Source organism: Lactuca virosa, chromosome 1 (genome assembly GCF_052849685.1).
Source record: "Lactuca virosa cultivar CGN04683 chromosome 1, Lactuca_virosa_CGN04683_v6, whole genome shotgun sequence".
Taxonomy (NCBI): domain Eukaryota; kingdom Viridiplantae; phylum Streptophyta; class Magnoliopsida; order Asterales; family Asteraceae; genus Lactuca; species Lactuca virosa.
Window position 1 is genome coordinate 275,052,760 of NC_136426.1, and position 27,269 is coordinate 275,080,028.

The following is a 27,269-nucleotide window of genomic DNA, read 5'->3' on the forward strand; positions in this document are numbered from 1 at the left end:
TCTTATTTTTCGCAGCTTGTACCTTATACTTAAGACTCCGAAAAATATTTTGGGAATTTTTGAAAATGTATATCTATTTTTCTTGAATATTTGTGTTTATAATGGACTAAAAACAGGAAAAATAGTGTTACTCATCCAAAATTCATGAAAATTTACCAGAAACTCTTAAAATATGTTAGGAGGATACATAAAAATTTTGATGATTTTTATCTTCTGTATGCTATTTTTCTTCTATTTTCCCAAGATTTAATACACTTAAATGTACAAAAATCAGAAAAATTGTGTTAAACTTTTTGAAAACACATATTAATATTTTTCCTAGATTATGTACACTGTAAAATAGTTACACAAAAATTACAAGAATTTTTCATGATAATTTACTATTTTTCCATGATTTTATGATTATTCATGGAATTAAATGGTGAAAAATAGTTAGACAAATCAAAAATTCAAGAAAATTTATCTTAAGGTGTTTCACTTCAATTAAAAATGAAATACAAAGTTTGGGAAATTTTAGAACTAAATTGATTTCGTTTTGAATATTTAATCATTGGAACACCTCTAAAATGTTAAATATTAACATTTCAATAATGGAAATTTTCCACTTAAATTGTTATATAACAATTGATTCTTTGAAACTTAATTTCCACAGAAAAATATTTGTAACTTATCAATATTAAATTTTGACACAATATTGGCATAAATCTATTGTAGTAGTAAGTATACTAGTATTAGATTTCAATTAGAGACTCATTAGTGTGTAACATCGTTGTAGGAAAACGATAGTGGTACGAGTGGAGCGTAGATCAAGGCATCATTTGCATCATCTCAATGCATTGTGAGTATTCACCACTCCCCTATTTTCCGTTTTTAAATGTTTTGGGGTGGAAAAGCATGTCCTAAACTATTTATGCTCATTATATTTATTTGACTCGTATAAACTTGGTTGCTATATTTTGCATATTGTGAGTATTCACCACTCCCCTATTTTCCGTTTTTAAATGTTTTGGGGTGGAAAAGCATGTCCTAAACTATTTATGTTCGTTGTATTTAATTGACTCGTATAAACTTGACTACTATATTTTTGCATATAGTGAGTATTCACGCACTCCCCTATTTTCAGTTTTTATGTTTTGGGGTGGAAAAGCATGTCCCGAAAAACTATTATTTGAATGTTGTATTTAAATTGATTTGTATCAAACATGATTGCTATTTTATTGCTATGTCTCTCTATGTATGTCTATGCAACACAGAACATGAGGACTTATCGTACTAAGGCCCTTCCCTCATCTCTAACCATTAACTCTTTGAGCCAATGGTCATTATGGATAGCGCTATTAGGAATTGACAACTCCTCACTCGCCCTATTGCTGGAGTGCATGATACCATATTCATCTATGGAACGATAAGCATAGATCTTGATAGGGCTTCAATCATAGGTTTGGTTGAGACTCATTGTTTGCTCATACACATACAAACTCGTTTCTCGTTATAGCAATAAACTTGTTTATTAATTATAGCAATGAACTTTGTTTCTCATTACAACAACAAACTTTTATTACTGAAAACTTATATACATGTTTTAGCAATGAAATTGTTTGCTCCTTGTAGCAACGAAATTGATTGCTCATTTTAGCAATGAAACTTGTTTACTCGTTTGAGTAACGAACTTTATCTTCCATGAGAATATGAATGTTGCATCTTATTTGGGCAACATACTTTATCTCTCATGATGACAAAGAACTTTGTTTTTACAAACTTATTTACTCATTTTAACAATATACTTTTATTATTGGAAACTTTTATCAAAACTTTGATTTCAATTCATGGAACCAATATTATTTTGTTTATATGTGAGTACTCACCAACTATTTTTATAGTTGACGCTCGTTTTACATGCTTTTTCAGGAATCATCGAGTAAGTGGCACTTAGGGACACTTCACTTTTAGGAGCATTCGCATGTGTTGTATTTCAATTTACATTGTAATTTCTTTTAAAAGTTGTTCAAACCCATTGTAAAATTGTAATGATTTTTAATACTATGGTTGGTGTTGTCTTTTAACTTTTGCTATGAAACCCTTTATACTGCCACGCCTCGTGTTTCCGCTTTAGCGGGGTGTGACACTAAGTAACTAAACACTTATAAATTCCCAATCTTAGTTACTTTGGAAAATGTGAACAAGGTGCTAATCCATGAAATTGCACTTTGCACTTTGCTTAAACCGTTAGTGGAGCGTGTGTGGTTAACCGGCACACAAACCTAGATTTAACAAGTTAGGCAAAGGGTAACTTAATATTTATCATAGTATCGGTGGAGCTCGTGTGGTTAACCGGCACATCGATTGAGGGGTAAATATTAAGGGTACGAAGTATATTTGCATGGTTACTTCACACCTTGTTTTGTGATCCTCGGCATCCCAGTCACAAAACCTGAAGGGCACACTCGAGATTGAAACATGCCATTGAAAAGTTCAATGAATCTCAAAAGATCTAGGAGTTTCAAATCCAATTAAAACTTAATTATATGTCGTTTTTCATGGTGGAAATTGGTAAATCGTCATTTACCTACCTTCAACTATTTTATAACTTGGATTACGGCATCCCTCTTCCAGTTATAAATAGGTTGTTGGGTCCTAGCCTTAATATTTCATATTGGGTGTTATATTAAGGACTTTAAATCAACTAAACTTGAATATCTCCCAAAAGATGTCTAGTTCAGACATCTATGATCTTCCCAAATCTCTTGGAACTTCACTTGCTCCACCTCCTCCAATTATTCTCCCTAACCCACAAGTTCAAGGTCACTCAAGCCCTATTGGCAAGGCAAGGTCTAGGTATGATCACATCTTGGAGATGAAGTCACATATTGACAAGCCGGGAGAGTTGGGTGTCAAAGTCTTGAGAAAGTTGGTGGTTCAATTACTTTCTAAGTCACATAGTGAGTTCCTTTGGGACTCCTATGAAACAGACTATGACAAGACCCTTAATGATCATATCTATTTGCTTGGTACTGTTGAATCAGCAATGATTTGGAAGGCTAGTAAAGCAAATTTGATTAGAAGATCGACTTCCCAAAACTTTATGGACATTGACAATGATGACACTTGAAATCCAGAAAAAGCATTCTCTTCCCAATGGAAAGGGATCGGCCATAGTCAACTCGGTTGACCAAATGGTAAAGAGAAAAGCTAAGTCTGTGATAGTCCCATGTACCATTACCAAAGGGTCCATTTGTTAAAATTGCCAAAGGAAGGGACACTGGTTGCGAAGCTACCAAATTTACCTAAGGATGTTAAAGTCAATAAGTTTGACTCTACTTCAGGTAAAGTCCATTGTCTAACTCTGTTAAGCTCCTATTTGGAGATTCTTATTACATAATGTGACTGAGTCACATGGTGATGTTATAATAATCAAAGAAAAGAGAGAAAGCTTAAAGGAAGTATATGCTGCTTCTGATCGCGAAGATGGATTTCGATCGCATCAGAATTTTGAAGCTGTTACTTAGGAGTTATGACACATTGCTTAGGAATATATAACAACAAGGTTTTCATATGGATTGTAAGGATAAGTTTTTCCGCAAAGTTTTTAAAATAAAAGGAAATTTTTGATTTTATTTATTTTAAGTATCCTTACAATGGCATTTGTGAAAAAATTGTTGTTTATATGATTCCATTTCTAGTAATATAGGAAAATGGTTTTGATTCTTTCATTTGTGGTAGTGTCTAAATTTACCAAATAAGGAAAGTTTCTCATCACCCAAGTTTCAATTGGACCGAAACTTGGAATCATGCAAGTTGTATAGTATGATGAATGAGAACTTTCAAGCATTGGAAAATTAAGACTAATTACTTGTTCACATGGATGTGTGAGTCAAGTAAAGGACTAAGGGATCGACTACACATTCTTGTGCACTGATCAAGCCCACCACAAATAATCGTTATGATTTACTAAAGTTTAGTAAATATGGTTATACTTACAGACTTAAGTGTAATTCTGATACATTGGAAAATTTTCGATGTATGGCAGAACGAATGAGAAGAATCAAATTAGGCAGAAGGATAAAAGTTTCTCAAATCTGAAAAGATGGGAGAGTACTTTAGTATCATGTTATATGATCATCTTAATGATTAAGAGACCTTATCACAGTTCATCCTCTAAGTGCATTCTGATAGCTAAGAAGAGGAGCTATGAATTGTTGAAGTGGTCAAATCAAGAAGATGAGTCATACTTCGTTCCAAAACAAGTCTTAGAGTCATACTCCAAGACTATAAGTTGAGTGACATATCCTAAATAAAGGTTTAAAACACTTGTCAAATGTAAGAGTAAAAGTGTCCTACTCTTGTACATTTGAAATTGGCAAGTTGTGATGTTTTGCATAAAACAAAGACCAACTTAGGCCAATTGTGTGAAGCGTTTGTCTTGATAAAGAATCCGCACTATCTCTTGAATATTTGGCAAGATAGTCTTATATGTCAAGAGGACAGTGGGAGTCTTAAAGATCCTAAAAAGTATTTCAAGATCTAATCAAGAATAAAAAACCTGTAGTTTAACACTAGCACACAACTTGAGGTTTGTAACCTATTGTGTTGACATATTCTTGTGATTAAGGTTATGACAAATTCACATGGATAGGAACACATACACCATAAAATCTAAGTGTCATAAGGTTTCTCTCCGATTCATGAAAATGATGGTGAGGAAACGCTTTCACTAAGTAGATTTTAGGAAGATAGCAAGTGTAATATTTGCATTCTCAAAGTCGTTAGTGGAGCGCGTGTGGTTAATCGACACACTAACATAGACTTGTGAGAAATGGCAAAGGTCTAAACAATTGAGACTATGATTACGACATACCTTTTCATAGTTCTAAAATTGTTTAGACACACATGTGAGCTATCTAAGGAAAGGTGTATGGTTTTGATAAAGTCTTATCAAAGCATCTCGTATAAGAAATCTGAACCTTGGTAAGAAATTCAGTAAAGTATTGATTTCTAGAAGTCCAGCTGATTTCTGAGTACATGTCAAAGCTAGTGGGAGCATAGGTGTTATGCTAATAATCATCGTGTTAGTGGGAGCATGATTATTATATTAAGTGTTGCAAGTTAGCAATGTTAATTATAGAAAAACAAAAGTTTCAATTCGGGTTTGAAAAGTTGTTTTGCTATAATTAAGGGAGAGGATTTTATACTTCATTCCAATTCTACAAGCTTAGATTGAGATTTTAAGCAACTTTAGTCAAGGATATATATGAATGTTATGTTGGAATGGTTCAACATAAGGAAATTCTATATATATGGCGTTCTCAAAATTTGATTATGATTGCGGCATCCCTATTCATAGTTCGAATTGTGAGAACATGGCAAATAAAATTTTTACATCATGAATCGTGTCCCATTTACTTTGGGTACAAGATCGATTACATGTGCTATAATATTTATCATTTCTGAATTTTTTCAAATGCCTTGGGGCATTAAAGGGAAAAATGTCTAGAATTGGATATGACTAAAGTGATTAAGCAATTGTCGAGGACAATCTAAGGTTTACCAAAGATTGGTTGCTCAAGGACAGTTGGAAGTATAGTGTGAATTTTGGAAGGGCCACATTGACATAGTCTGAAAAGAGGCAACTCTTGTTCGGAAGTGGTAGTCAAAATGGGAATATAGAGTTGTCTCCATAGATAGAAGCAATTTGTGTAAGATTAGAAAAAACTTAGTACAAGAAGCATGTTCAAAGCAATGCATACTTTCAACATAAGGCTTTGTGTCCATGGAGTAGGTCTTCATTGGAATACCCTGTAATGGTTGTTCACAAGTCTTTGTGACTTTGTACACATTCATTGCAAGAGGGTAGTGCATTTAAGTTTAAAGCCTAACAATATTTCGATTTGGGAGTATGAAATTAGAATCATTGAAAGTTTGGTCAATTGGTTTATTTCACAAAGTAAGGATCATAGACAAACATAGAGTGCATACTTGGTGTATGGCAAAGCTATTGTTTAGACAAACATAGTGTACATGCTTGGAGAATGGGATAGCTAGTGTTTTTAATTCAAGTATAAAGTTGATAAAACCGAAACAATGAATAATGAGTAATCAGTATGGTGATAAATAAAAGTGGTCTATTTATATTCATAAGGTTTGATACCATATTTGATTCATTTATTCTTGTGTTTCACTTTGCATGTTTTGACTTCCATAAGAACTAGGTTATTCTTCCGGAATGACTAAGTTATTCAAACCATCCACAGTCGGTCATATGTTGGAAGTAGACATGAATCAAGACTGTCATGGGTTGGCTTGTAGAGGTCCAAGTTGGTGGACAAAGTTGTGCTACAACACTCATGAGTGCTCATAAGTTTTGAGTATTGGATTCAACTGATGCTCATTGGAATCAGTTCATGGATTTTATCACGAGTGATCATGAGACGATAATATCTTATATTCTTCAAACCTAGAGATATTAGTTGTTACTATGAGTTGGTTGTACATTGATTGCATGAAACCGCATTGGTAACTCGATGTTATAAAACGTGCCTTTGGGTATGATGCAACAAGTAGTAGAACAAGCCATATGAGTCGAAGTTTATCCATTCCTTTTACCTTCGGGATAAAAGTGATATCTGTGGGCCCCTCGATGATTTAATGATGACACATGTGAGTGCTTGGCCAAGCCAAGACTGATTTGATCTATTCAATCAGTCAGTCGTCATGAATCGAAAATCGGGAAACAACAAATGGACAGAGAGAATGATTTATAATCCATGTCTCAGTCCATATGATATCTAGAATGGAGGAATATATGATCCCTTATCTAATGGACAAGTCATTGACAAAGGTCAAAGTTCATCGGCAAGGTCAGAGTTCGACAGAAGCTTTTGAGAGCTACGATTGCTAGTCGGGGTTTGAAGTCATACTGAATAATAGTTTTAGATTTACCCAAGTGGGAGACTGTTGGATTAATGTCTAAGTCCATAACTATAATTGGTAAGACTTGACCCGACCCGACATGGTCCATTTGGGTTGCATGGCATCGGGACAATTGGATAGACAAGATGAGGAAAAAGGATACTAGTGATTTATATTAATATATTATAAGTTCTAATATATTAATATATAATCATATTATTTAATTAGTATTGATCCAGAATTAATTTATAATTAATTAAGTGATCAAAAGGAACTAATTAAATATGGACTCTAAGATATATGTGTGTGATGGGCCAAGTTCATTTTGGTTGGGCTAAGCTTTCATGGATAGTCCATGGAGTGTTTAACCCATGGATCATATGAAATGAAAGGTCATGGGTATTAGGGTTTAACCCTAATCTCCACACTATATAAAGATGTCCTTGGTTGGTGAAATGGGCACTAGTGTGTGTACACAAAAAGGGCAAGGCCGATTTCACTAGAGAGAACCAAAGTATCCTTATTCTCAAGGTTATTCCAAGTGTTCATGGTGTTGTGTGAACCATTTGAGGTGTCACACTTGGGGAACTAGGCACTCAAGCTTCATGAAGACAAGTTACATAAAAAAAGGTATGTATTCTATCTATTTTCTTACCCAAGTATATGATATTTGTATGCTAGTATTGGGTAATATCTTGGAAACTTCATATTTGCATGTATAATAGAGAAAACATAGATCCAAGGTATTTAGGGTTGTATGTGCACCATATGATGTTGTAGTATACTAAAACCCAACAATATCTTAAGTAGGTTTAGAACACATCATGAAATATGGAGTAAGAAATGGTTCTTGTTCATGCACATTTGGAATTGGTAGTTGGATAAGAGAAAGACTAAATAAGACCAATTAAGTGAAGTGTTAATCTTGATAAGAAACCACACTAATTCTTGAATATTTGTTTGTCAAGGAATGTTTCTTGACAAGAGAATCTTATATGTCAAGAGATCAATGGAAAGTCTTACAGGCCTTAAAAAGCTTCAAGAACTAATCAAGAGTAAACCTATCGTTAATCACTAGCGCACGACTTGACATTTGTAACCTATCGTGTTGACATATTCTTGTTTTTGTGCCCATTCTAGTTAAATTTGACTATGCATGTGAGTTCTATGAGCTCTTAATTGCTTGCATAAGGAAAAACACCTTGATCAGTGAAAGTTCATTAATCAGTAAGGTTGACCTGCTTAACAACTTGGAAGACATGGTAGGCCCTTGTGCTGCCAAGTGGCAAGAAATTGAGATTGAACAAGTTTAGTCCATATGAGGTTGAGCATGTCAGAGACCTTATCATATGATAATGGTTGGAAATAACAAATTCACATGGATAGGAACACATACACCATAAAATCTATGTGACATAAGGTTTCTCTCCAATTCATGAAAATGATTGTGAGGAAACGCTTTCACTAAGTAGATTTTAAGGAGATAGAAGTTGTGTTAATTGCGTTCTCAAATTTGATTATGATTACGCCATCCCTCTTCATAGTTCGAATTGTGAGAAATGGAAAATAGTTTGAACATTCAGAACTTATTGATGTAAGTTATGAAATAGTTTAGACACACATATGGGCTTTCTAATAAAAGGTGTATGAGCTTAGATAAAGGCTTATCGAAGCATCTCGTATTAGAAATCTGAACTTTGGTAAGAAAGTCAATAAAGTATTGATTTCTAGAAGTCCAACTGATTTTGGATACATGTCAAAGCTAGTGGGAGCATAAATGGTATGCTAGTTACAAAATAATTGTTATGATAGTGGGAGCATAATTATTATGGTAAGTGTTGCGAGTTAGCAATACTATTTATAAGAAACAAAGTTCTAATTTGCAATGTTGCAAAGGTTGAAAAGTTGTTTCGCTATAGTAAGGGAAGGACACTTATACTTTATTTCGAATCTAAAAGTTTAGATTAAAGTATTAATCAAACTTATTCATGGATATAGGAATACCATGTTGAAATATTTCAACATTGGAAATTCTATATATGGAAATATTATAGCAATAGTTTGGTCAGGTATCATGTCTTTATGTAAGACATTATGAATCGTGTTCCATATGCTTCGGGTATAGGATCGATTGCATACGCTATAATATTCACATGTTCTAATTTTCCAAATGCCTATGGCATTGAGAGGGAAAAGGGACCAGAACTGGTTATGACTGAAAGTTATTAAACAACTGTTAAGGACAATCCAAGGTTTGCGAAGGATTGGTCACTTGTGGGCAATTGGAAGTATAGTAATGGATGGACCATGTTGACATTATTATGAATAGACATAATTCTATTTATAATGAATTTTCATATGGAATATATGGAAATGTTTCCATAATGGGAGTTGGATATCAATAATCTATGAATAAGTTAGAAACTTTTATTCAAGAAGAATGTTCAAATGAATGTGGTTTGAATATGAGACTTGGTATCTATGGAATTTTCTTGTAACAATTTCCAATGGAAAGTTATGTAATTAGAAAAATCTCTGTGACTTGTGTACAAAGTCGTTGCAAAAGGATCACTGCATATAAGCTTCGAATCTAAGAGATTACAATAAGTAGCAAGGACTTGGTATTATTACATTTGCGATTAGGATTTGGAATTGTGAAATGAGTGTCATTGGAAATGTTTACAATTGATCTATTTCACAAAGTAAGGACCATAGGAAAACATAGTGTGCATGCTTGGAGCATGGGATGACTATTGTTTTATTTCAAGTATTAAGTTGATCAGTCGAAAAATTATACAATTAATAATGTGTAATCGATATGGTGATTAAATAAAAAGTGTTTTATTTATATTCAAAAGTTTTGAGACCATATTGGATTCGATTATTCTTGTGTTTCATTTCGCATGTTTTGACTTCCCGAATAATAAGATTATTCAAACCATCCACAGTCGATCATACTTTGGAAGTAGGTACTGAGGCAAGATTGTCATTAATCCGTCTGTAGATTGTCTAAGTGTTAGACATAGCACAAGTTTGCTGCAGTATTCATGAGTACTCCTGTAATAAGATTTGAGTATTGGATTAAATCCACGCTCATCTGAATCACTTCATGGATTTCATCATGGGTGATTGTGAGACCATAATATCTTATATTCTTGAAACAGAGACATATGAGTTGTATTTTGCAAGTCGGTTGCACATTGATGATGGGTAAACGCACCAGTAACTTGGTGTTATAAAACGTATTGTTGTGTGTGATTTGATGAGTAAATAGAGCAAGCATGTGAGTCGAAGTTTATTCGTTCCTTTTACCCTAAGAGGGATAAAAGTGATATCTGTGGGCCCCTCTATGATTTAGTGATGACACCCTAAACGTTTGGCCAAGCCTGGACTGATTTGATTTGTTCAATTAGTCGGTCGTCATAAATCGGAAATCGGGAAACAAAAAAACATGGACAGAGAGAATGATTATAATACATGTCTCACGTCCATACGATATCTAGAATGGAGGAATAAATGATCCCTTATCTAATGGATGCGTCATTGACTAGGTCAGAGTTCGACAGCAGATTTTGAGAGCTACGATTGCTTGTCGGGTTTTGAAGTCATACTTGCAGTTATAGTTATTAGACTTATCCAAGTGGGAGACTGTTGGATTAGGTGTCTAAGCCCATAACTATATTTGGTATGTACTTGACCCGAGAGTAGCTTGGTCCATTTCGGGTTGCCTTCACCAGAACAATTTGACTGGATGGATATTTGAGAAAGAGGTTATTTGTGATTTATTAATATATTATAACAATAATATATTAATTGAGAAATCATATTATTTAATTGGTATTGATCCAGAATTAATTTGGAATTAATTTAGTGATCAAAAGAGACTGATTAAATTTACGAGGACTGATTAGGTAAATTAGCAATACATATAGTTTGGGCTAAAGATCCATGTTGATGAGGATTGGACTAAATCTTTGTGAGAGTCCATGAAGAATTGGTCCAAAAGGCTAATGAACTATTGCATTCAAATCCCAAGTGAATTACGGTTTAGAAGTTGAAACCCTAGGAATTCCAAACTATAAAATGAACCCTAGCTTGCTAAAATCAGCCCCAAAACACTAAGACTCCTAAGGTGAATGCCTAGCTGACTTTAGGTTCATAACATCTCTCTCATATTCATCCAATTGTTATTGGTGTTTGGGACTTGTTTGAGGCATCACACTTGAGGTGCTATTCTCTTGAAAGGCCAACAACTACAAGCTACAAGTAAGAGGTATTCTTCTAACTAGTTTTATGATTCATGTACCAAATTTGTATGCTAGATAGGTTTCATGCTTTGGATAATTTTTTGTTGCATGTATAACTAGAGAAAACTTAGATCCAAAGCATTAGGGTTGTATGTGCACCATAGGAGTGTTATAGTACATAAAACCCAACAATCATGTGCGAGGTCTTCCACTCTTGAAATACGACAAGCACCGTCTCTTTGCTGCATACGAAATGGGGAAGCAAAGCAGGAAGAGTCATCCAACTGTAGTGAATACGAAAGTCATTGAGCCACTCAAACTTCTGCACATCGACCTCTGTGGTCCTTCTGCAATTGAAAGTATTTGTGGTAATAATTATATTCTTGTTATTGTTGATGATTTTTCTCGTTTCACTTGGGTTTATTTTCTTAAGCAGAAATCTGAAGTCACTCCAAAGTTAAAAGACTTCATAAAGCAGACTGAGTTACAGTTGCGAAAGCTGGTTCCCAACATTCGCAACGACAATGGGTTGGAATTCAAAAACCAAGTGTTTGAAGAATTTCTAACTGCGAAAGGAGTAACGCATAAGTTTTATGCTCCTCATACTCCACAACACAACGGAGTCATCGAAAGGCGAATCCGCTCCCTATGTGAAGCTGTGAGAACCATGCTTTCTTTTGCGAATCTGCATCTCTACTTCTGGGCCGATAGGAACTGCATGCTTCACCCAAAACCGTTCAATCCTCAACAACCAATTTTTTGTCACCCCTTATGAAATAATAAACAAAAAAAAACCTAACATAAAGATTTTCCATGTGTTTGGTTCCAGCTGTTTCATATTCAACTCTAAAGAACAAATGAACAAATTCGATGCGAAAGCTGACAAAGGTATCTTTTTGGGATATTCGCTGACCTCCAAAGCATATAGGGTTCTCAACAAAAGGTCCAAAAAGATTAAAGAAACCTACTATGTCACATTCGATGATAATTATTTGAAGAGGATTCTGAACGCTGATAGCCAAACGAAGGAGATCTTTCCACAAGCGAATGCTACAACAATTCCTCTCTCTACTCTCTACGATGAATTTCTGAATCTTTTCGACGAACCAAAAAAAGCGATTTCATCCGTGTCCAAGGCAGCTGACAAAAACAAAGATGAATTGAAGAAAATCATAGATGATGCTGCAAAAGAAATGGAACATGAGAATCCAACTCCGAAAGACCATGAAGGTCCATCGCAATCTTCAGATGCGAATGCTACACTCCAGGGGGAGGGTTCAACATCACCCTCCTCACATTATACACCTATTCAGGGAGAGAATGAAACCCCTGATGTTCGCTTAGAACCACCCTTCTTGGGGGAGAAATCGAATCCAGAAGAGGGCGATCATACATCATTCGAGGGGGAGAATGGAAATATGAATGATGATTCGAATATACAATCAGAATTTGAAGAAGTGAATGCGGAATTGGATCCATTATATGATCCAAACTACCCTCCATTAGCTAAATGGACCAAAGACCATCAAAAATCTCAAGTCATTGGAGATTCGTCTTCAGGTGTTCTTACGAGAGCTCAACAAAAGGAGAAGCGAACTGCACTATTCTCTAAAGTGGAGTTTTGCATTGTTCAATTCTTTTATCTCCAAAATTGAACCTAAAAACGTTCAAATTGCTATAGATCACTCAGATTGGGTGCAATCTATGCAGGAAGAGCTCAATGAGTTCGAACGAAACAAGGTCTGGAGACTTATTCCCACTCCAAAGGATGCTTCCGTTGTTGGTCTCAAATGGGTATTTCGCAACAAGTTAGACAAAGAAGGAAACCTCATACGAAACAAGGCACAATTGGTTGTTAAGGGATATGCCAGGAAGAAGGTATCGACTACGAAGAACCCTCCACACCAGTTTCAAGGTTGGAATATGTTCGTATCTTCTTGGCTTACGCAGCACACAAGAATTTTGAAGTATACCAGATGGATGTCAAGTGTGCATTTTTAAATGGGATACTTGAAGAAATGGTGTATGTAAAATAACCACCTGGGTTCATAAACGAAAAGTATCCAAATCACTGCTACATTCTCGACAAAGCGGTTTATGATCTGAAGCAAGCTCCAAGAGCCTGGTACGAAACTCTTACTCATTTTTTGGAACAGGCTAAGCTTAAACAAGGTTCGGTCGACCCAACCTTCTTTCGCAAGAAAGATGGTGACCACTTGATGATCGTCTAAATCTACATTGATGACATCATTTTTAACAGACCGGGACAGGAAATCCGTTAAAAACGAAGTTTGAGATGAGCACCATGGGTCCGATTAACTTTTTCCTAGGCTTAAACATAAGGCGGATTCAGGAAGGAATCTTTATAAATCAGGAAGCTTATACAAAGACCTTGCTTGCCAAGTTTGGAATGGCGGGACACTCAAAGGTGAAAGTTCCAATGGTATTTAGAATGAAACTAACTCCATCTCTGGAAAAATCGGCTGTAGATATGACGCTTTATCATCAAATGATAGGTTCTCTAATGTATCTAACTGCTAGTCGACCAGATATCATGTTTTCTGTTTGTTATTTTGCCAGGTTTCAAGCTAATCCTCGAGAACCTCACATGGTCTCTGTCAAGAACATATTTAGGTATCTGAAACGAACATCTTCACTTGGAATACGGTACCCATCAAAGTCTGGTTTCTTTGTGCAAGCATTTTCGGATGCTGATCTTGGAGGATGCGGGTTAGATAGAAAGAGTACAACTGGAGGATGCCAATTTCTTGATGGAAAACTAGTCAGTTGGCAATCCAAAAAGCAAACCTGTGTTTCTATATCAACTGCCGAAGTCGAGTACATTGTCGCTGCCTCATTGTAATGCACGTGTTTCTAGGCTAGGCATTAATATTGATGTGATAGTCTAGGTTAACCTTTGCAATTCATTTTGAAGAAATGAAGAGGAATTATGTGATTATTATGTGAATTATATGTTTTATGCTTAATTATTAGGATTTAATTAATTAAGAGTAAAAATGAGAGTCGAAAATAAATATTAGATAAAGCCGATATTTATTAAGAAAGTTTTAGTGGTCGTGACAAGGATTACAGATATATAAAGAATGCCGAAATCCGAGTTATAACGAAGAAGTTATGTCCTGTCGAAGTTTCGCGACAAAACCGGCATGGTGCCGAATGACGTAAAAAGTGAGTTTTTGATAAACTACTTTTTATCCTTAGTGTTCTAAACGAAGGTCGTAGTGTTCGTTAAACCGAGAGTAGGTATAAAATGAACGCCCAAATCAGACTTCGTATGACGAAGTTATGATTTTTCGAAGTTTCGGCTTAGCAGTAGACAACTAAAAACTCGAATTTTAGATCGAGTGATTTTTAGTCGACACGACCTAAACGAGAATCGAAGGTCTCGTCAATAGTAGCACAACGGTAAAAAGACAGACGAAAACGGACGTCGGATGAAGAAGTTATGAATTTTTAACAGATTTCCTGTCCCAGTCTGTTAAAAATAATAATATAAAAATTAAAGTCAAAATTAGCCGACGAAGTCTAAACGAAAGTTGTAGAGTGTAATTTAACCTACACGTTCAAATAAAGAACGTCAAAAACGGAGCTCGTATGCGAAAGTTATGGATTTTAGAAGTTTTTGCACAAAACTCGAGAAATTTCGCATAGGTGGCTTCGGCCACGTCACCCTCGCCCAAAATGTGTCATGTGTCCGAAATAGCTGAGTCATCCGAGCATCTGGCAGCCGCGTGTCGCTTCCGGATTCGACCGAAGTCTCGGCCCTCGCACATCCGACGCGTGTGCACCCCCGTGTCCGAACAGCTTTGTCACCCGGTGATGAGGCTCGTCCGAAGCTTGACGCGTGGCCTCGCATGCGAGACGTGTACGAGCCTCCTGCTGCCTCGTGTCCTCGGTGCTGACTCCCTTCTCTCGGCCCACTTCGGACCTCGCCTATAAATAGAAGGCTTGCGAGCCTTTCCGGGTAATTTTGGAAAATTGCCCCTTGTCACCTATTTTTCAATATTTTCACCATTTTAACATCCCCCCAAGCCCCGGTATCGATTGTAGCACCCGAAACACGCCCCGAAGTGCCCGAAGACCCGGAAAATTTATCTTTTCGGTTTTGAAGCCCGACCCTTGCAGAGCCCGGTTTCTCAATAAAACTTCCGGTTTTATTAGAAACGAACGTTTTAGGAAACGAATTGCTGCCCGATTTTCATTAAATCAGGTGAGTGTGTAGTCACTTTCATCTTACACATAGATATGAAGTATTTTATATAAAATACGTGTTATGTGAATATATATATTGTTTGTTTATTTGAAATGGATGTCGAATGGATGTTTTATACATGTTTAAAATAATTTAAAATGTATATATATTTTATCTTCAAATATGTTGGGTAAAACATGGGTAGATAAAGAATGAGGGATAAAAGTACAGTATAGATGTACGTTGGTAGCTATGAATTTAGAACAGTACAGATGTACGTTGATAGCTATGGATTTAGTACCTTGGCGACTATGAGATGTAGTGCCTATTGTATAAACCCTGGCGACTATGAGACGTAGTGTCTATTGTATAAACCCTGGCGACTATGTGATGTTGTGCCTATTGTATAAACCCTGGCGACTATGAGACGTAGTGCCTATTGTATAAACCCTGGCGACTATGATACGTAGTGCCTATTGTATAAACCCTGGCGACTATGAGACGTAGTGCCTATTGTATAAACCCTGGCGACTATGAGACGTAGTGCCTGTTGTATAAACCTTGGCGACGATGTGACTTCGTGCCTATTTGACATAAATTGCTGAGGGAAAAGCAATGTTGTCACCCCGATGTTTGTTTGACATAAATTGCTGACGAAAGCAATGTTGTTACCACATTGGTTGTCTTATTTGACATAAATTGCTGAGGAAAGCAATGTTGTCACCTTATTGGTTGTTTTATGTTAGGTTGTTTTGTTTGACATAAATTGCTGAGGGAAAGTAATGTTGTCACCCTTATGTTTGTCTTGTTTGACATAAATTGCTGAGGAAAGCAATGTTGTCACCTTATTGGTTGTCTTGTTTGACATAAATTGTTGAGGAAAACAATGTTGTCACCCCATTGGTTGTCTTATTTGACATAAATTGCTGAGGAAAGCAGTGTTGTCACCCCGATGTTTGCCTTATTTGACATAAATTGCTGAGGAACCCCCGAAGCAATGTTGTCACCCCTAATGAAAATCCTTAGGTTAGGTCCCTTGTGATAGTTGTTTTAGGTACGTAAAGTGAGGATAATGAGAATGGGTAACTAGGGTTATTTTTGGTTGATGAAATTAATAAATTTATTGTTGATTGAGAACTTAATAAGTTTATTATTTACTGTGGGTTGAAAACCCTATATGCTTACCAGGCTTCCAAGCCTGACCCACTCAGCTTTTTATATTACAGGTAGCGGACCCCGAGCATAGTCGGATGATGATGAGTGATTTATGGATTATAGGCCAGTAGTTGTAAATAACTGTTGTAAGGCTTAGAATGTCTTGTTTATGCTTTTGATTTGTATCGGAACATGACATCTCGAGGTTTTGCTATAAAAGGAAATTATATATTTCTTAAAGAAATGTTTTGATAAACTTTTACCATGTTTTGTTTTGGGAACAAATTCTGCAACATCTTTTAAAAGGGTTTACTCTGATTTTATTTTAAAAAGCATAAATGAAATCGGTCTTTTCTGGCCGTGAAATTGGGGATGTCACAGTTGGTATCAGAGCATTAGTTTAAGCGAACTAAGAAATTGTAGGATTTTTATACTTAAACTTAGAATGCTAAGCGATGATTATGAGTTGAGTGTGTCTATTATATTTTAGGTAGTACACCTAAGTTGACACAAGCACTAGTTTATTTTAGGAAGGATGCCTAAAATGCTTTTATGTGCTAAATGTTTTGTGTTATAGCTATAATGATGCTATTATATGTTCGGATCTATGGTTTGTTGCCAACCGGATATGGAAACCTTATGTGTTTAGGATTCTAAGCGTACGAATACGGTATTAGAACTAGCATGTAAACGTTTCGAAGTGATAAGGAGATTTTGTCACACCCCAAAACCAGATTGGCGGAAACGTTCTGGGGTGGATGACGTCATGTGTAGCATCACAACCAATGAATAATAGCAATCATAGCAACACAATCATTACAGTGAATACTTAAATGAAAATGAATACACCAGTTTGGAAACTTTGTCTGAAACTTGTTTGAATTACATCAAATAGTTTTGTAAAATATAAACATAAAAGTCTTATTGCTCCAGCTTCTCAAAAATCCAGCAAGTACCTGTCTACTGATTTCCTGAGAATACAAGCTGTTTAAAAATATCAGCATAAAGCTGGTGAGTTCATAAGCGGTATTTTGTAATGAAAACTTGTTGATGAGCTCGAATAGGTGTTCGTATAGTTTCAAGAAAATCCGATATTTCCTTTAGTGAAAATGTAGTGTTTTCAATTCTGTATAAAACCATTAATGTTCGTTACTGAAAACTATAGTGATATGCGAAAATAATACTTCATGTGACTAGCTAATGCCAATCATGATGTATAAGTATTTCGTACGTGAAACCATTGTATGATCGATTCTGTTTGAAAACCCTGGAAATTCTCCAGTTGTAGTGTGTATTAGTTCTATTTAGTAAAATAAAACTGTTGAAGAATGACAGTTTGTAAACCAAGAGTGATTTATACATATTGTGAGTCGTATAACCATACTTGATATGACTAGAGACCTTTCCAACGTTCTTTAGGCGTCGAGTTAAATGACATTTGTCATCCTAGGCATGCCTGCCCGACTGTAGCTAGTAGTTCGGGTGTAGGATTGTCAGTCCCGAATAGATCTATTCACAAATCTCATGCTCTCCCTCCAAGAGACTCTGGTTATACTTTGATAGGATTTATCCATGTAGACCTAAGGGTACAGTATTGAAGTAGCGCCTCACAGTATCGTACAATCTAGTTTACATGTAGTGTAGTAGCGTTCTACCATAGTGAAAATCCGTATGTAGTGATAATTACAGTTATGAATACCATGATAAAGTAGTGATGTATACTGTAAACTGTTTTTGTCTTAGTGCATATGTTTAGTAGTGAAAGTTTCTGTACTTGTTAGCTTTAGAAAATCCCAAACTATACCGATTATAGTTTGCATGTATAACGTAGTGAATATCGAGTCCGGAAAACTATGCAATTTTAGTGAAAACGTCCCTTATGCTCAAAACAGTACAAAAGGGTTAAAGTATGAGAATTGCATGAGTTTTATATTGTTGAAAACATTTATGTTTGGCTTGTATTCCCCCCCTGAAAACGTTAAAAACATGGAAAATTTAGGGGTATGAACTCACCTGTAGTGGGCGATACGGTTGAAAGATCGGTCTAGGATACTAGGTGTCAAGTGAATACTTAAGCACACACACGAAAGGGAACACCGTATTTGGACTAGGAAACCCTAAGATTGAAGGATATGGATAACATATGATTGCATACTAAGCGTGTACGATCACTCAAAGGAGTTTACGGCCAAAATGGCATGACCAAGGGAGTTCACGGCCAAGAGTTTATGGCCCCATGAGCTTACGGCCAATGGGCTTACGGCCAATGAGCTTACGGCCCATGAATTTACGGCCCATGAGTTTACGGCCCATGAGTTTATGGCTCATGAGTTTTCAGCTCATGAGTTTACGGCCGTAAACTCATGCTACTTTGTGCATATGAGTGTTTTAAAGGGCAAAAAGTATTGGCGAAGGGTTCTAGGTTCATGTCCAAGCCTTAGGAAGAGTTTAAGGTCCAAATGCACCATAAACTAGGGTTTACGGCCAAGGGAGATGCTCTTGGCCGTAAACACCTCATGTTTCTTGGAAAAGCTTGATTTCAAGGCTAGCATTATGAATCTTAACTAGATAACAAGTATAGGGAAGTCATACTTACGATTTGAAGGCAAAGAAGGGTGTTTTTCGGCCCAAAACACCTAAGTGTTCTTGATGTTCTTGAGAGAGTTTTCGAGTTCCAAGCCTTAGAAATGGAAAGAGTGTAGAAAAATGGACTAAGCATCATACTTATAGGCTGGAGTTTACGGTCATCATGAGTTTACGGCCATAAGCTCATGGTCCTGGCCGTAAACTCCTCATTTGAGGGTTTATGGCTTGATCAATGGTTTGGAACTTTAGTTGACCCATTCTAACACTTGGTCCCTTGATGTACTAAGCTTATAATGCTCAAACAGACTCTAAACAATGCTAAAAGCTAGCAGAAACTGTTTGATAAGGTGTCTAAGTCCATAACTTATTTGGTATATACTTGACCCGACCCGGCATGGTCCATTTGGGTTGCACTTCACCCGAACTAGTTATGGATAATTTTATGAGAGTTGTATACTTACGATTTATTAATATATTATAAGTTATAATATATTAATATAAAGTCATGTTACTTAATTAGTTTTAATCTTGAATTAATTATGAATTAATTTAGTGATTAAAAGGAAGACTAATTAAATCATGGGCTATTATATTTATATAGTGTGGGCTAACACTCATTTGGGAATGGGCTAAGCTTATATGGAAGTCCATGGATGATCCATGGAGCTTTTACCCATGGATCCTTGGAAGAGGAAAAGACATGGGTTATTAGGGTTTCACCCTAACCATGAACACTATATAAACAAGCTTATGTTGCATGAAAAAGACACTAATGTGTGTGTAAGTGTGGTGGCCAAAATCAAGAGTTAGTATACTCTCTCATACATTTTCCAAGTTTGTGGTGATTTGTGATTTCCATTTGAGGCATTCACATTATTGGTGCTTGGCTCTCAAACTCCAAGGAATCAACAATCAACAAAAGGTATGTAATTCATCTAGTTCTTTTATGGTTAAAAGTACCCCATGCCATGCTAGATAGGTTATAAACCTTGGAAAATAATATTTTGCATGTATCTTAGACAAACATAGATCCAAGGTTTAATAGGGTTGCATGTACACTTAGGAAGTGTTAGAATGCTCAAAACCCAACAGTGGTATCAAAGCCTAGGCTTGTTTGTTTGATACTTGATGCAAAATAGTGATAAAAAATCGATTTTTTGCTGTGTGACTGATGAACTCGCCGAGTCCATGGGGGGACTCGCCGAGTTCATGTGTAAACTCATCCTACTCGGCGAGTAGGTTCGTGCACTCGGCGAGTAGGAGCCTCAGAATGCAGATTTTCGACTTTTGCTGCTGGAAATGGACTAGAAACACTACCCTAAACTGTTTTGGTGTTTTAAAACTTGTTTTAGTTGGTGTAATGGTTGTTCTAATCCATTTACAATAGCTTATATCAAAATTTCATGCTTTGTATGTGTTCATATAATTCTTGAAACTTTGATGATCATGTTCATGTTCTTATGAATTTAGAAGATGATAGGAATTATTTGCTGAATTGTTTAGGATTAATTCTTGATCATTTATGTGTTTTAATGGAGTCCATAATTTGTCCTCAAGTTATGGATATCCAAAGGTCACTTCTTTTAAACACACACTTAAAACACATAAGTTACATGGAAATGAAGAGTCTTCATTTTTATGAACCTTTAATTCATAAGTTATGAAATGAAAAGTTTTGAATAGTTTCAAAACTTGTCCTCAAGTTTTGGAATTTGTAAAGTTACACACACTTTAATATACTTTAATTCCAAACCCTTAGAGTTTTAAAAGTTAAAATTCAACCCTTATACTATTTATAACATTAATGGTTCATTATTATATATATGTATAAGTTCAAAGTCGTCTTACCGCTAGTACGCCTCATTCACGAATCCAGTCTATAAGGTGGGTATAAGGTTGTTGCCTATAAAATGGCAACTTAATGGGTGTCCACTCTCACCCACCGCTTGCTTGACTGGTGGAGGTTCGTTAGCCGAACAGGTAGGACAAGGACTTATAAATTCTCATTAAAAGTATGATGAATATTATAAAGTAACTAAACCTTTTATAAATTCCCAATCTTCGTTACTTTAGGAAAATGTGAATATGGTGCTAACCCATGAAATTCACACTTTGTACCTTACCAAGTCGTTGGTGGAGCGTGTGTGGTTAACCGGCACACTAACTTGGACTAGTAAGCATCACGAAGGGTGACTTAATGTTTATCATAGATCGGTGGAGCGTGTGTGGTTCACCGGCACATTGATTAGGTGATAATGTTAAGGGTACCAAGTGAATTTACATGGTTATTCACACCTTGTTTTGTGATCCTCGGCATCCCAGTCACAAAACTTGAAGGGCACAATCGAGATTGAAACATGCCATTGAAAAGTTCAATGAATCTCAAAGGAATCTAGGAATTTCAAAACCAATTAAACCTAATAATTCATTTCGTTTTCATGGTGGAAATTGGTGAATCGTCATTCACCTACCTTCAAATATATTATAGCTTAGATTACGGCATCCCTCTTCTAAGTTATAATATATTGTGTTGGATCCTAGCCTTAATATTACATTTGGGTGTATTATTAAGGATTCGATATATCTAATCTAAACTTGTTTTCTTCTTTTCAGATGTCTTCCAACAACAAAGCTTCGGGCTCTAACCCTACTGGCTCCTTTTCCCTCATGAACCTTTGTGGGAGGGTCATCTTTGATGGTTCCAACTTCATGGATTGGATCCGGAACATCAGGATGGTTACTCGTTACGAGGACAAGGAATATGTCCTCGATAAGGAGCTAAAGGAGCTTGATGAGTCCACTGCTATTCCTGAGGAGGTCGCTGAGTATCAAGCACATGAAAGAGATGCCACCAAGGTGGCATGCATCATGATGGCCACCATGACAGCTGAACTCCAAAAGTCCTATGAGGACTATTACCCTTTTGAGATGCATCAGGATGTGATGGAAAGGTACCATCAGAGTGCTCGTCAAGAGCGGTATGAAATAATCTCCTCCATGATCACTACCCGAATGAAGGATAGCGAACCAATCACGAGCCACATGCAGAAAGTGTAAAGGTATGTGGACCGTCTAATGAAACTGAATGTGAACTTCCCTGAGGAGTTGGCAATTGATATCATTTTGCACTCCTTGCCATCGTGTTATGATCAATTTCATATGACATACCACATGAACAAGGAGGAAGTCACACTCAGTAAGCTTCAAGGACTTCTGAAGACTGCCGAAAGTGGTCTTAAGAGTAAGTCGGTTGCTACTCCTACTCCTACTACTACCCTTGTTTTGGCTATCGGCCAAGGCAAAGGGAAAAAGAGGAAGCACCCTTCGAAGGGTACCAAGGGAAAGTCCCTTGAAGGCTCCTCATCTAGAACCAAAGGTGGTTCTATCACTCCTTATGCCATCCCTAAGGATGTTGAATGCTTCTACTGTCAAAATAAGGGGCACTGGAAGCGAAACTGCCCAAAGTACTTGCAGGATGTCAAGGATGGGAAAGTGAAACCATCCCATGCAGGTATTTACACTATATTGTCTAATAACTCACCATATTCTAATTCTTGGGTTCTTGATACAGGTTGTGGTATTCACATCTGTTGTGACTTGCAGGGCCTAAGAAGAAGTGAGGATGTGGAGCACGGAAAGATAAACTTAATCATGGGGAACAAGAAGGTTGCACCTGTTACCAAGATTGGAGTATATACTTTGTTGCTAGATAGTGGGTTAAAGTTAGATTTGAATAAATGTGTGTACTCGTCTGAAATGGCGAGGAATATTATTTCCTTTCATGCTTTGTACAAACAAGGTTTTACCTTTTCATTTGATAATGAAGTTGGTAGTATTAATGCTTTCTTTAATAATGTTCTTTATTTTAAAGCATTACCTTGTGATGGTGTGTATGAAGCTGTATCGGTTGTAGATAATTTAGGAAATAATGTATTATGTATTGATTCTTCTACTAGCTTGGATAAAGCATCTTTGTGGCATTGTCGTCTTGGACATGTAAGCAAGAAACGCATAGGCCAGCTCCGGAAGGATGGAGTCTTGGAGTCGTTCGACCTCAAGTCGGATGATAGTTGTGAGTCTTGTCTACTTGGAAAAATGACAAAATCACCCTTCACTGGTACTTGTGCAAGGGGTGAGGGTTTTTTGGACCTTATACATACTGATGTATGTGGACCATTCAAAACCGCCACAAGGGATGCTAATCGCTATTATGTGACTTTTATTGATGATTTTAGTAGATATGGTTATGTCTACTTAATCAAACATAAGTCAGAAACTTTTGAAAGGTTTAAAGAGTTTAAACAGGAAGTAGAAAATCAATTGGGCAGGAACATTAAGATGCTTCGATCCGATCGAGGTGGTGAGTATCTTAGTACTGAGTTCCTCGACTATCTTAAGGAGTGTGGGATTGTCTCACAATTGAGACCTCCCAGGACGCCACAACTGAATGGTGTAGCTGAGAGGCGCAATCGAACTTTGTTGGACATGGTTCGCTCTATGATGAGTCGAGCTTCGCTACCAATCTCTTTTTGGGGGTATGCCTTAGAGACTGCCGCCCACATCCTTAATCTAGTGCCTACAAAGAAGGTTGCCAAAACACCTCATGAGATGTGGACTGGGAAAGTTCCCAATTTGGACCACATCAAGATTTGGGGTTGCGAGGCTTTCGTGAGGCGCGAGACTCATGACAAGCTCGAACCTCGAAGTGAAAGGTGTATTTTCATCGGCTACCCACAAAAATACTTTGGTTACCTCTTCTACAGACCCAGTGAGAATGTGGTCTTTGTGGCTAGGAGAGGGGTCTTTCGAGAGAGAGAGAATTTGTAAGCCAAAGAGACAGTGGGAGGCAAATTGACCTTGCAGAAATTCAAGACTCGATTGGTGAAGGAACCTCAGACACTAGCAATCAACTTGAGGAGGAAATTCCTGTTGATCCAGCTGACGAGTCTATACTTCCGAGGCGTTCCACAAGGGTTAGGAACACACCTGAGTTTTATTATGGATTTCATATTACTACGGAAGGTGATACATTTATCAGTGACAATACACTGGTAAATCTGGATGAACCTAACAGTGTTAAGGAAGCCATGGCAGGCCCAGAGTCTGTTAAATGGAAGGAGGCTATGGACAGCGAGATACAGTCCATGTATGACAATCAAGTTTGGAACTTGGTTGACAATGTACCAGGCCGTAAGACAGTCGGGTGCAAATGGATCTTCAAGAAGAAGACCGACATGGATGGGAAGGTGCACACTTATAAGGCTCGACTGGTTGCGAAGGGGTTTACTCAGACTCAGGGTATTGATTATGATGAAACCTTTTCACCAGTAGCAAAGATTAAGTCTATTAGGGTTATGCTAGCCATTGCTGCATTTCATGATTATGAAATATGGCAAATGGATGTCAAAACCGCTTTCCATAACGAAAAGCTGGTTGAGGATGTTTACATGAATCAGCCAGAAGGTTTTGTCAGTGCAGAGTACCCCAATAGAGTGTGCAAGCTTGAGAAATCCATTTATGGATTGAAACAAGCATCTCGAAGTTGGAATCTTTGTTTCGATGAGAAGGTCAAAGAGTTTGGTTTCTCAAGAAGTGAAGATGAGTCCTGCGTGTATGTCAGAGCTAGTGGGAGTATAGTTAGCTTTTTGGTACTGTATGTGGATGACATACTACTCATAGGAAATGACATCCCAACCTTGCAGGAGGTTAAGTCCTGGCTTGGGAAGTGCTTTGCTATGAAGGACCTTGGAGAAGCTACCTATATCCTAGGGATAAGGATATTAAGAGAAAGGAGTAAAAGACTAATTGGACTTAGTCAGAGTATCTACTTGGATAAGGTGTTGAAAAGGTTCAACATGCAGAATTCCAAGAAAGGAGAATTACCGATCCAAAGCAATGCCAAACTGAGCAAGGCTCAGAGCCCGAGTACAGAAGATGAGATAGCTGAGATGAGTCGATTACCTTATGCTTCCGCTGTTGGTTCGATCATGTATGCTATGACTTGTACTCGTCCTGATGTGGCCTTCGCTTTGAGCATGGTTAGCAGATATCAGGGGAACCCTGGCAAGGCTCATTGGACTGCGGTAAAGAATATTCTCAAGTACCTGCGGAGGACTAATGATTGGATCCTTACCCTTGGTGGGAGTGATGACTTGAGAGTAGTAGGGTATAGTGATGCTAGCTTTCAGACTGATAGGGATAACTTCCGCTCTCAGTCGGGCTGGGTCTTTACCTTAAATGGAGGGGCAATCACTTGGAAGAGTTCCAAACAGGAGACTGTATACTCTCTCATACATTTTCCAAGTTTGTGGTGATTTGTGATTTCCATTTGAGGCATTCACATTATTGGTGCTTGGCTCTCAAACTCCAAGGAATCAACAATCAACAAAAGGTATGTAATTCATCTAGTTCTTTTATGGTTAAAAGTACCCCATGCCATGCTAGATAGGTTATAAACCTTGGAAAATAATATTTTGCATGTATCTTAGACAAACATAGATCCAAGGTTTAATAGGGTTACATGTACACTTAGGAAGTGTTAGAATGCTCAAAACCCAACAAAAACAAGTCTGAATTTGATTGAAGTGATTAGTTTGTACAAGATAGAACTTTCGGGTTGTCATATCATCCCCCCGTTAGAGGGAATATCGTCCCGAAATTCAAGAATAGAGTACAATCATGAACTTGGAAATAGATGGGGGTACTTCTTCTTCATTGAATCCTCGCGCACCCAAGTCAATTCAGGACCTCGCTTGGCATTCCAGCGAACCTTCACTATCGGGATGCGACTCTGTTTCGTACGTTTGACTTCCCGGTCCATGATTTCGACAGGTTCTTCCACGAAGTGTAGACTCTCGTCCAAATCAATCTCGTCGAGAGGAATCACAAGTGTCTCATCGGACAGATACTTCTTTAGGTTCGATACGTGGAAGACAGGATGGACGTTGTTGAGCTCTCGAGGTAACTGGAGTTTGTATGCTACGGGACCGATCCTAGCAAGGATCTCAAAGGGTCCAATGTACCTTGGGTTCAGCTTTCCACGTTTTTCGAAGCGTATCATGCCTTTCCAGGGTGAGACCTTTAAAAGGACTCGGTCACCCACCTGTCATTCCAAGGGTTTTCGTCTCTTATCGGAGTAACTCTTTTGTCTATCTCGTGAGGCTTTCAGTCGTTCTCGGATTTGTACGATCTTTTCAGTTGTCTCTCGAATGATTTTGGGACCAGTGAGAGTGCTTTCAGGAACTTGACCCCTGGCTAGCTGCGTGTCACCCACCTCATCCCAGCACAGAGGGGATCTGCACTTGCGGCCGTAGAGGGCTTCAAACGGCGCAACCTTGATATTGGTATGGTAGCTGTTGTTGTAGGAAAATTCAACCAAAGGAAGATGAGTGTCCCATGACGTGCCGAAGTCGACGACGCAGGCTCTCAACATGTCTTCCAATGTCTGAATTGTTCTCTCACTCTATCCATCTGTCGAGGATGATAAGCCGTGCTCATATCCAATTTAGTTCCAAGAGCCTTTTGTAGCGATTGCCAAAATCTTGAGGTAAACCTGCTATCACGGTCGGAGATAATGGATACAGGTACCCCATGAAGGCGAACTATCTCTTGAATGTAGATCCGCGTAAGTCTCTCCATCTTGAAGTTTTATTTGATTGGCAGGAAGTGGGCGGACTTCGTCAACTGATCGACAATTACCCAGATGGCGTCGTGCCCACTCGGAGATCTTGGTAACTTGGTGATAAAATCCATCGTTATCCTTTCCCACTTCCAGTCAGGTATTTCTGGCTGATGAAGTAAACCTGAGGGCTTTTAATATTCCACCTTTACCTTGGCGCAAGTCAAACACTTGCCCACGAAGGTTGCAATTTCCGCTTTCATGTTCGGCCACCAGTAGAGTTGTTTGAGATCCAGATACATCTTATCTGAACCTGGGTCAACGGAGTATCTAGACTTGTGAGCTTCGTTCATGACAACTTCTCTATAACCACCGTACTTTGGGGTCCAGATCCGGTTCATGAAGTAGTACACTCTGTTTCCCTTGAGCTCTAAGTTCTTGTCCATTCCTCGCAATGATTCATTCGCCACGTTCTCTGGTTTCAAAGCTTCCATTTGGGCCTCTCCGAGTTGCACGGACAAATGGGAATGGATGGTCACTGTTA

General features: G+C 37.5%; 1 protein-coding gene across 1 annotated transcript; it reads left to right on the forward strand.

The window, feature by feature from the left end:
- The first annotated feature begins 11,406 nt into the window (after nucleotides 1–11,406).
- LOC145129916 (uncharacterized) lies at nucleotides 11,407–12,808 on the forward strand. Its single transcript, XM_079064751.1, has 3 exons — nucleotides 11,407–11,538; nucleotides 11,590–11,811; nucleotides 12,152–12,808. Exons 1-3 carry the CDS (start codon nucleotides 11,407–11,409, stop codon nucleotides 12,806–12,808), a joined length of 1,011 nt encoding a protein of 336 aa, XP_078920877.1.
- Nucleotides 12,809–27,269: the final 14,461 nt, after the last annotated feature.